This window comes from Typopeltis vanoorti, chromosome 18 (assembly GCF_054136105.1).
Source record: "Typopeltis vanoorti isolate ZY-2024b chromosome 18, IOZ_Tvanoo_1.0, whole genome shotgun sequence".
Classification (NCBI taxonomy): domain Eukaryota; kingdom Metazoa; phylum Arthropoda; class Arachnida; order Uropygi; family Thelyphonidae; genus Typopeltis; species Typopeltis vanoorti.
In genome coordinates this window covers 91355515-91367704 of record NC_143566.1, presented here as the reverse complement: position 1 = coordinate 91367704, position 12190 = coordinate 91355515, and the positions used below count along the sequence as shown (strand labels likewise).

At 38.6% G+C, this 12190-nt stretch overlaps 1 protein-coding gene across 1 annotated transcript in view; it reads left to right on the top strand.

The window, feature by feature from the left end:
- The window catches only part of kcc (solute carrier family 12 member kcc), an 831023-nt gene that overhangs the window by 639794 nt on the left and 179039 nt on the right, over positions 1-12190 (top strand). Inside the window, exon 18 of the mRNA XM_090408412.1 lies at positions 10445-10533. Within this exon, the coding sequence (XP_090264538.1) occupies positions 10445-10533 (89 nt within the window). The remainder of the gene's footprint in view (positions 1-10444; positions 10534-12190) is intronic.

Below are 12190 nucleotides of genomic sequence, written 5' to 3'. Positions count from 1 at the left end.
AATTTACACATGACAGTTTCACAGAGTAAGTGAAACAATTAAACTATAATGGACAAAACTCCACTTTCTAGCCTATCCTGGTGTGTATGAAGTTCCCCTCTAACTGCAGCTTAGCCTACTATGGACACACACACAGAGGAAGATCTGTTAACATCTGCATTAGAGAATATATGAAATACCTTCACTGCCATTATTATGACATTTCTGGACTGGCAGACACTTTGAACACCCCCTTTATGCAGTATTAGATGAAAGAAAACTAGTGTGCTATACAAAAGTCTAATTTTTTTTTTCATTTTTAGTGGAACCTGTGGCATAGTAATTAAATAATAAAGTAACACATAAAAACCACAGTAATATCTTTAATTAGTAAAAGGACAGATATTTCATACTAAAATTAATAGTACATCTTCAGTGTCTGTAACAGTAATAGGAATGGAATACAGACAAAACGTTCAGTGGATCACCTATTAAAATACAATTGTTACCACGTGCTAGGAAATAATAGAAATAACAAATTTAATCTATTAAGATAAATGGTTTTTTATATAAGATAAAAGTCTCTCAGATTTTTGAGAGAGACATACAGTCATTTCTATCCAAATTCGGTCAGTGTAAAATAGTTTCACAACTTTCTTTGAATAAGCGTTCATATTTGAATCTGCATCTATGGAGGAGAACTGCTTTATCCCACTGGACACTATGAGTAGAGTCAATACTGTGCTGCACCAGACCAGATGTCAGAGGTTTGTTATAAGCAATATAACATTGATGTTCTTTTATTCTTTTTTCCAAAGAACAGCCAGTTTGTCCAAAATAAGAGACATCGCATTCGCAAGGTATTTGGTAAATGCCAGCCAAAGATAGAGAAGACAGTTTATCCTTTGTAGAAGGTAATAAAGAAGAAATTTTGTTAATAGGAATATATGTTGGAATCAATTGATCCTTTTTTAGAATTCTACCTATAGGTTCTGAGATTCCTGGAATGTACGGAATAGGAACTCTGCAGACTGTTGAAGAAACTGTAGGTGTTGGAACATAAGAGTCAAGTATCTGTTGGATTTGATTGGAGTTGTAATCATATTCTTCCCCAATAATCTTGTTTTAAGATTATTGGGGAAGAACAAACTTTATGTGCTCAATGAATTAGAGATTTAAGAATGACAAATTTTTGAGACATGTGGTGCACAGACTTTTTGTGAATGTATCTGCTAGTAAATGTGGGTTTTCGAAAGACACTGGTAGATAAGGTACCAGAAGACATTCTAGTAAGGAGGATGTCCAAAAATGGTAAAGTACCAGAGTTTTCTTTTTCCATAGTGAATTGGATGCATATGTGAAGGTTATTTATCCGTTGTAGAAAGGTGGAAAGTTCATCTTCAGTGTGTGGCCAAACAGCAAAAACATCATTCGAACGGTACTCCAAGAGATTGATGAGGCTAGGGACTTGTGGGTGTTGGTGGATATGGAGATGAAGTTCAGAGGACACATTGCTGAGATGTCCAAGATTGCACATAGGATTACTTGGTTATTGAAGAGCACACGAACATCCAGAGATAAAGAGGTTATTATTCCCCTTGATAAGGCATTGATACTTCCACATTTGGATTACTGTTCAAGTCTGGTCACTTGGATTCCTTTGATTCCTTTTCTCATCTCAAAGGAATACTGGTCACCTGGATTCCTTTGAGATGAGGAAGTTGTGGAGAGGATTCACAGGAGAGTGACTAAGTTGGTGCGTGATGTAAAAAATGCTCCCTTGATAGATTGAGAGCTTGTGGATTGCAGAGGTTGATTGATAGGCAGAGACGAGTGGATATGATAGAAACATTTAAATTGATGAAAGGTTTTTATAGGATTGATGCAGGGGAATATTTCACCTGTGTGATGAAAGAACAAAAAATCATCCCTGGAAATTAAGGAAAAGTGTAGTTAACAAGGGTGTGAGAACTAGATTTTTTTTTTGCCTGGAGGGCAGTAAATGAATTAAATGCATTGCCTGACTCAGGTTGTAAGTTCTTTGTCTGTAAATGAATTCAAGAAGAAATATGATAGATATTGTTTTGATAGTTTGGGTTTTCCACAATTAGTCTACTGACTCCATGGAGATACTCATAATAATAATAATAAAATAACAATCAGTGATGCTTTGACCTCTGTATTGAGATTTTCTTAATTATAAGTAAAGTAATTACTCCAACACGTTTTTTATCTCCATAAATTCTTCAAAATGAATGCTGACCACCATGCTACCTTAAAAGAAAGTTATGAATTTAGTCTCCATTGAGTGTGTATCTTAAAAATGCCCCTTTGATAATGCATTTGAAATGCCCTCATCTAGTGAAACATCAGGTTGTAAATTAGCTTACAGTAGAGCATATAACATAGTATAATAGAGCATTTAGTTGTAGTAGTTCCTCGGCACTCTTTGAATGATTGCGCTCCAATTACAAATGGCATGTCACCAAGTCCTCCCCCATTTACGGACTCTATTTTGTATAGCATACTACAGGATTTTATGGCATGCCCTGCTTGTGGTATGTATGCATCCTGGCAGTTGGATATGTGGTGGGTGAGAGAAGGGAGAATGCATGTATGCACATAATGTAGGCAATTGGAGGAACTTAGTAAGTTAGATATTACAATAACTGACCTCGTTGCATCAGGGTTGGGAGAATCTCAACTTAGAGAGACGAGTTTGATAGAGGATGAGAATAACAAGCAGAACATGAATGAAAAAAATAATAGTGGGGAGTGTGGAAGGCTTGAATGATTGTGAAGTGTTCAGAAATTGTCTTGGTTAGGAGGATGAATGGAAAGCAAGAGTGGCTAACTTGCAGAGAGAGAGAGAAAGAGAGATGAGCTGATAGAGGATGTGGAATGTCTCAGGAATGAGGTGAGAAGTATGAAAGATGAGATAAGGTGAATTGGAGTGAGAGAGTTATAGGAATGATAGAAGAGGAGAGAATAGAAACAGTAGAAGAGCGGGAATGAGAGAGAATTATGAAAATGATAGAAGAAGAGTATGAAAATGATAGAAGAAGAGAGAATAGAAACAGTAGAATACATGGAATGAGAAAGAGTTATGGGGATGATAGAAGAGAATAGAAACAGTAGAAGAGAGGGAATGAGAGAGTTATGGGAATGATAGAACAAGAGAGAATGGAAACATTTGGAGAAAGGGAATAAGAATAATGGGAGGGAGTGCTGGAACCAGGGATAGAGTGATGCCAGGACAGTAGGTAAGTAGGGAAACACAGAGAGAAAGGGTTAGTGGAGAGAAAGTGAGGGATGCAGGTGAGCAATCAAGGAACAGAGTGGTAAGAGGTATGAAGACTCGATGATCCTTGGTGTGCAAGATAGGATACCAGAGGAATGTTTGCCTGGAGGAATGACAGAAAGTGTGGCTATGGCAATTAAGCGGGGTAAAAAAGTAGATGAGATGATTGTGCTGGTGGGCACGAATGACTTGAGAGGCAGTGTAAATTAGGTGGCAAGAGATACGAGATTCATGCTTGAGGTTGTACAAAAGAAAACACAGAGAAGAAAGATAGTGTGTGTGTTACATATGATAATGATGAGCTAACCAGATGAGCAATAATAATGAATAGCATAATAGCCAGAATGTGTCAGAAGAGAGGATTGGAGTATGTGGATACTTGGAGGGCATTTGAGGACAGAAAGGAACTGTATGCGAGAGACTGCTTGCATTTGAATGAGGAAGGATGTAGGCATCCAGAGAGATTGCTGTTTTTTTGAATGAGTCAGTGTGTCAGTGCAGGGTGGATGGTAATAGTGGTGGCCTCTTGTGAGAATGGGTGCTTGTGGGAAGGGGAAAAACATCAGGTAACACAGCCCACTGGAGTCTGGAAGGGGATAATGATAGGTATAGAAGCAGTGACATTTTTATGCTTTATACTATTGCCAGGAATATCTGAAATAAAGGAGATGAAGTGGTGATGGCCAAAGATTATTGGGATCATCAGCCTGGCCAAAGATTATTGGGATCTCTGAGACGTGGTTGACAGAAGATGATATACTAACTGGAATGGAAGTAGCACGGTACAGCATTTTTTGGTAGAATAGGAAGGAAAACACATTGGTGGAGTACTGCTTATGATAAGTAATGACTTACGTCCTCTAAGAGCGGAGGCTTTGGAAGGCAGTGACACTAATGGTTTTAAAAGCATATGGTGTGAGGTAGAAGTGGACAAGACAGGATATTTAGTGGGATGTTGCTACAAGCAAGGAGCACAGAGGGTGGGGAGCAGGAGATGTTGTTGAGCTTGGCAAGTGCAAGAAGAATGATTGTTATGGGAGATTTTAACTACAGCAGTATAAGTTGGGAAGAGGAAAATGCATATAGTAATAAGGGAATGAGATTTTTGGAATTATTGAGGGACAGATGTCTTAGCAACATGTAATAGAGGGAACGAGAGGTTCAGGAGTTTTGGATTTGATCATAGCATCAGAAGAGCTGATAATAACTGAGATGACATCTCTCCGCCCACTATTGGAGAGAAAGAGAGAGAGATAGAGAGTGAACATGTGGTTTTGACTTGGAAGATGAATAGACATGCAGGAGTATCAAAGAAAAGGAACGTATGTGGAATTATAAGGCAGGTGATTATAATAGTCTTAGATATCGACTTGGGGCAGTTCCATGGAGGTTCCAGTTCCAGAATTGGAATGCCAAGATAACATTAGCACTTGGAAAATTGTGAAGGAATATTTGTTAGCAGCAATTGTAAGCTGTATTCCATGAGTGAAGAGGAGGACACAATTTGGTGTAAAGTGGATGAGACAAAGTGGAGAAGAAATGATTGTGGAAGAATGACATTGTGGGATAAAAATGGGAATGGAGTGACTGATGCAGAGGACATAGCAGAGTTGTTCAAGAAACACTTTATTGGATTATTTCATCCTGGAGAAGTAAGTTTTAATACTAGAGGGATAGGGCAGGTTCGAAGTTTAGAGGTGAAAGAGTAGAGTATGTTCCAAATACTGATTACCTTGGATGTCAGTAAAGCTGTGGGACTGGATGGTATTTCACCATGGATTTTCAGTGAATATGATAAAGAACTGACATCTCTGTTGACCTGGCTTTTGAATGAAAGTCTGGCTACGGGAGAGGTACCCAAGGAATTGAAGGAAGGTAGGATAGTGCCAGTAGCAGACTGGATGTGTCTAATTATAGGCCAGTTTGTGTTTCATCAGTAGTTGTTAATGTAGGTGCTGATGAAACCAATTTGTGTTTCATCAGCACCTAAGATCTTTTCGAAATTAGTGAGAGGTCCATACATTGCATAGATGAAGGTAATGTTATCTGTGAGAGTCAACATAGATTTGTTAAGGGGAACTCTTGCTTTAATAATATGATTGCCTTCTATAATAAAGTTACAAGAGCAGTTGTTGAGGGAAAGGCATATACTGCCATTTTTTTGGATTTTGCAAAGCCATTTGACAAGGTTCCACATGATAAGCCGATATTTAAGTTGCAGCACATGGGTTTAGATGTCGGGTTAGTCAACTGGATTCAGGTCAACATGGGTTTAGATGTCGAGATTAGTCAACTCTCTCTGATACCTATCAGAGAGAGTTGAGTATGTTTGGGCAATATTAAGAAGGCAGAAGGTTACAAGTGAGGTTCCACACCTCTCAGTACTGGGACCTGTATTGTTTAACCTTTATATCAATGACATTGTCAGTGGATTGCAGGGGGATATTCAGTTGTTTGCAGATGATGTGAGAGTAGGAAGGGTTATTAGTAATAGTGCAGATGTGGCAGCCCTGTAAGAGGAGTTGAATAAATTGGACAGATGGGCAAATGAATGGGGGCATCTGTTTAAAGCAGCAAAATGTAAGGCCTTGAAGTTTGGGTTACATCGATTAGAGGCTGCATACTCAATTGGAGGAGCTGTACTGGAGGAAGTAGGTGAAACGAGTGATGATTGATAGAAAACTGAAATTCAGGGAACATGAACATGGTGGTGAAGGTAACCCAGAGGATTGCTGCAACTGTTAGCCTGGTTGGCCGAGTAGTTAACATATCCGCTCTCCAGCCAAAAGGCTGCATGTTCAAATCCCACCGTGGGCATGGATGTTTATGATTGTCTGTGGAAATACTAGTTGAGATGGCAGACTGTAGATGGCATTGGTGTAGTTGTGGTTAGTTGTAGTTGATGGAGACAGAGAGAGATGTAGAGTCAGTGCTCTCCCGTGATGAGTCTGTGGACTCCCTGGAGGTGTCTCGTAATAATAATAATTATTATAATAATACTGAGAAGGACACTAACCTGCAGAGATAAAAGTGTTATCGTTCCACTGTATAAGACCCTGATCAGACTACACTTAGACTATTGTTCTCAAATTTGGTCCTCAAAAGGTGAATCCTGCAGACTCATCCCATGATGAGTCTGCAGGATTTGAAGGGGATAAATTAACTGTGGCAAGGGTGTAGAGGCAAATAACAAAGATGGTTTCAGGACTGTACAGTGTTAGTTATGAGGATCGGCTGAGGGAAGGGGGACTGCTGAGTTTGGTAGATAGAAGGAGCGGTGATATGATTGAAACTTTTAAACTGTTGAGAGATATTTACAGGGTTGACACTGAGGAGTTCTCTCTCTCTCTTTGTGGAACAGTGGGAAGGAGAATTGACAAGGGGCCATCCCTGGAAGTTACGAAAGGAAGCTGTGAGCAAGGGGATGAGGAGTGGTTTCTTTGCATGGAGGCTTTTTGAACTATGGAGTGGTATGATAGACTTTGTGTTTCTTAGTTAGGAAGGACCTCCCACGATGAGTCTTTTGACTCCATGGAGGCCTGAATAATAATACTAAATATTCAGTTTAGTTATTTCATTTCTGTGTCTCCGTAGTTTATTCCAAAAATTTCAACACGATTAACTACTACTATAAAAATCTCAATATCAGTTGCCTTGGTATCCCATAATACAATACTTGTATATAGAGGCTGTTGACTATGAATTCAACAACCTCTGTATACGAGTCAACTTGTCCTGAAGATGAGTCTTTGACTTCATGGGGTCGGGGTCTTAAGGTAATAATAATAATGGATTCTTTTTCTTCACATGCAGTGTTTGTTTTCTTACACTTTGGTAAGAATTATTATTATAATTATTATTATTCAGGACTTCTATGGAGGCACATGCCTTATCATGGCTTATGACTCCATGTTCATACAACATAGTCTATCATACCATTCCTTACACTCATTTACCATTCGTGTTCTCACTACCCTATCAGGCAATGTATTCCACAGTCCAACCACACTCCATGCAAATATGCTATTCCTCATCCTCTTACTCACATCTGTAATTTCCAGGGATTCCCCTTGTCCTTGCTCCTTCCTCTTGCTCTACCATACGAAAGAACTCCCCAGCTTCAACCATGTAACTGCCTCTCAACAGTTTAAATATCACAATCATGTCATCCATTCTTCTTCTTCTATCTACCAAACTCTGCAGTCTGCATGTTCTCAATCTGTCCTCATAGCTAACATTTTACATATGTGATATTTTGAATGTCATCAAAGACAGGAATGGATCATTACTAATAGAAGAGTTGGAAATCAAAAACAGATGGAAAGAATACTGTGGAGAACTGTACAGCAGAGTAGATAAAGAAAATGTGGAGCCCTTCCAACAGGAAAATTTTGATTTGGAACCTCCTCCACTTAGGCATGAAGTTGAAAGAGCAGTTAAGCAGCTCAACAGCAATAAGGCCCCGGGTGCAGATGAAATCCCAGCAGAGTTAATTAAGGTCACAGGGGGACGGAGGGATAAGACCGTTTCATTGATTGATTACAAGGATAGGAGACAGGATCATGGCCTAGAGACTGGAAGAAGTCAATTTTCATACCACTACATAAGAAAGGTGATATAAAGGCATGCAAGAATTATAGAGCTATTAGTTTGATATCTCATGCAAGCAAAATTTTATTGAAGATCGTGCTAAATAGGATTGGGGCCGAAGTTGAGGCAGAGATGCCCAAGGAACAAGCTGGTTTTAGGAAAGGTAAGGGCACCAGAGATCAGATCCTTTGAATTAGTCAGATCATAGAAAAACATAAAGAATTCAGACTCCCTCTGGTAATGTGTTTCTTAGACTACTCTAAAGCTTTTGACTGTGTTGAGCATGTGAAACTGTGGGAAGTAATGAAAAGAATGGGTTTTCTTCAACACACTATCAGGTTGATAGCCAATTTGTATAAGGAGCAACAAGCCACAGTAAGAACAGGTGTTGGATTGACTGACTGGCTTCAAGTTGGAAAAGGAGTTGGGCAAATATGTTTACTTTCTCCTCACTTGTTTTGTATATATGCTGAGGACATCATGTGTGAAGCATTGGATGAGCTCAGGACAGGAATTAGGATAGGAGGTAGATTGATAGTAATCTGAGGTATGCTGATGATACAGTACTCCTTTGTAATGACATGGAAGAACTAGGACTAATTCTTGACAAAGTTAACAAGATCAGTAATAACAGAGAACTTCAACTCAATCCTAGCAAGACAAAGATTATGGTTCTCAAAGGAAATACAAACAGAGAAGCTCTTGAGAAACAAGTGTACCTTAATGGAGAAAGAATTGAGGAAGTCAGCAAGTTTGAGTACCTGGAATCCATTATTAATGTGAAGAATTGCTGTTCAGAGCGATGTCAGAAAAAGGTTAGGAATGGCTAAAACAACAGTCAGAGACCTGTCTAAAATCTGGAAGGATGGATCTATCTCCATGGAAACAAAGTTGAGGATTTTGGATGCAATTGTTTTTCCAACAGCGACTTATGGATGTGAGACTTAGAACCTAAAGAAGTCAGATAAGAAACGGATATCTGCTTTTGAGATGTGGTGTTACAGAAAGCTGTTGAGGATATCATGTACTGAAAGGCATACAAATGAATGGGTGTTAGAAAAGATCAGCAGAACTTTAAGGATAATGACAGAAGAAAGTTAAAATATTTTGGACACATAGAAAGAATGAAAGGGGGACTTCTCAGGACAGTAATAGAAGGTAAAGTTCCTGGAAAAAAGAGGCAAGGGGTACACCATCAGTGAGATGGATGGATGGATGGCGTGTGTGGAGTGACTGATCTTCAGAGAGTTGAGGCTGCCAGAAAAGCAAACAACAGGACTACATGGCGAGGCCTGGTGTGGCACATCACTGAGCATCGGAGTGACCATACGGCATCTGTAGATGCCCAGTGAAGTGAAGAAGAATATATTTTGTTATCTGCCTTTGCATCATCTCCAAGGTTAATTTATCTACTTTAAATCTTAGCAACCAGTTGTGAGCACAGCAACCCAGATATGGTCTAACTAGGTTTATACAATGAAATTATCATTCTTCTGTCTCTAGTGGTCAGTGTCTTTCTCAGTATTGTGGATTTTCTGAGTTATCTTCACCACCTTCATGATTTGTCCCTCTAAACTTCGTGTTGCTGTCAGTCATCACCCCAAGCTCCCTTGCCTCCTCCACTTTCTCTGGTACAGTTCATCTGAAGTGTGCAGTCTCCCATCATTGGATCCCAAACTTCAAGACCTTACATTAAACTGAAACCCACCTTCATTACATTCATTTGTCCATGTGTGCACTTTTTTTCATTTATTTTATAATTTGATTATGATGAACGCATTTATCAGTTCCAGGAGTGGTGATTCTCCATGTAACATTCCTTCAAGCTAATGATCCTTCATATCTATAATAAAAAAATTGATTTACTAAAGCGATTGGATATGTGATGGATTTACTCTAAAGACATCCCCCTCTCCACTTCCCTGTTTTCACTGGTGTTTAGACTAAGATCAGTGGTTGGCTAAATTAGTAATGCCCTATTGGTGAGTTTAGTGTATCTGTGTCTCTTTGTGTGTATACACACACACACACACACACGTAGATTCTGAATGATGAGTTAATGTGAAGATTGAAAAATTAAGTAATTAATTTTAACTTAAGTAAAAGTTACTATTCCAACACAGTAGTAGTCACTGTAATTTTTACATAATCAGTGCCTAAATATTCTTAACAGCCTAATGCCCAGATTACAGAGATTCAGTATTATTACTCTTATTTTTTTCTTTTCTTTAATTAAATACCAGTGCTGTTTGTGCAGAAAGGTTTTTTAATTTATTTTTAGGAAAATTATGCATTGTCCATGTTTCACCTTGTGAATGTGCTTATACACTAATGATGTCCTGTTAATTTCAGGCCAAAATATTTGAAATAATAAAATTATTATTATTAATTCTTGTGAATAGGTGTTTCTAATAATCTACATCTTGTGTCTAGTGTGGCAGAAACTCAGGGCCCTGGAAACTAAGTATGGGTGTGGTTAGGAAACATGTTAGTTCCAGGTTTTTCTTGTGATGTTATGATTAAATTGTACTGTATGTGCAAGCTGTAATTCAAATTCTAATTTAAATATTCTAGAGTTTAAAGAAAGTTCTTGGAGAAGAAAAAGTGAAAGGATTTGCTGAAATTGTAGTTGCAACACGATTGGGAGAAGGACTTGCCCATCTGTAAGTTACGTTTTTTACCCTTTTTTACTCTCTAATGAAATTTGTCATCTTGCAGATTGTATTCTCCAACCAAGTGATTATAAGGATCCTGAACAATGGATCTTGGAATTGACAGAAGTCAGCAAACATCTATGGCCAGTCATGTTTTGATATTTGAAATATCTATTGATATTTCAAATATCAAAACTATAAATATCGAGGAATCTACCCAGGCAGTTGAGTGTGCTCCATTGTCGTCTGGGCAGGTCAAAGCCAGGGGCCTCTGTAAGAAGTCTGTAAGAAGGTGTCCATTTTTTTATTGTTGAAGTAAACAAGTGATTCTTCCATTTAGTTTCAGGAGAATAGGTATCTGGTTGCTGAGTTGTCCAGATTGCATTGCGGGACTTTAAGTAAATAGGTGGTCGATTTTGGAGGTCCTCATGGATGGGTAAGTTGTTATTTCCCATACATTTTATCTACTCTCTTATGGATAAAATGTATGGGAAAGCTGCAGCTGTTAGCGGCAGCTTTCCTTCTTATGTCTGGTAGTATGATGTTAGAGAGTGTTGGTGGCCACTCAACAGGTGTAGACTTTATGCAACCCATGATAATTCTCATGGTACTGTTAAGTTGCACATCGACCTTGATGACATGGTGATTCAAATACCACATTGGAGCACAGTATTCTGCACAAGAGTACACTATGGCATGGGCAGCAGATTTTAAAGTGTTGGCTCCAGCCCGAACACACAAGCTTCCTGATGATATTATTCCTAGTTTTTAGCTTTTGGCAGACATTTTCCAGGTGTTTTCTGAAGGTTAAAAAGCAATCTAAGGTGACTCTGAGATATTTTGGGTTGGGATTGTGCTTCCAAGTTTCTCCTTTGAATGAGACCTTCAGCCATTTATCAGCTTGATGATTGCTCAAGAAATGTACAAACTTCAGTTTTAGAGGGATTTGGGCAGAGACACCATTTGATGTAATAGTTGTACAGAACTTCAAGGTCAGAACTGAGCACAGTCTCTGCCTCTTTCAGGTGTTTAGTCTGAGTTGCCAATGCCAGATCGTCTGTGTATACAAACATTCGGGAGGAGGTTTGTGGCATCACTAATGTATAAATTATATACATTACATACATGTCACTAGCACAGAGCCCTGTGGTAGTCCACTTTTTCGTACTTTAAAGGGACAATTTTTACCATTCAGTTGTACCTTGAATTTGTGCTTTGATGTCATTCACTTTAGGATGTTAATCATTTTTGGGTCTTGGACCACAGTTGCAAATTTCAGTAATGCTACTCATAAGAGTAAACAAACAACAGAGTTAATGGAAGTTGTAGGAAAAAATGATTTGGTTACTTACTTAATCCTCTTCACTCCACCTGGGAGCATAGGTCTTCCACCACCATTTTCCACACTGTTTTTTGCTTCCCTTTATTTGGTTCCAGTTTTTATTAATAATTGTTATTTCTTTCAATATTGTTCTTTTCCATGTTTCTCTTGGCCTTCCTTGTCTTCTTTTACCCTGTGGGTTCCAGTCTAGAGCCTGTTTTACTATTATTTTATCTTCTTTCCTCAACACATGCCCCAACCATCTCCATTTCCTTTCATATATCCGTTGCAACATGGGTTTCTGGTTTGTTCTCTGCCATAGTTCTTATATGTGAGTAGATAGAA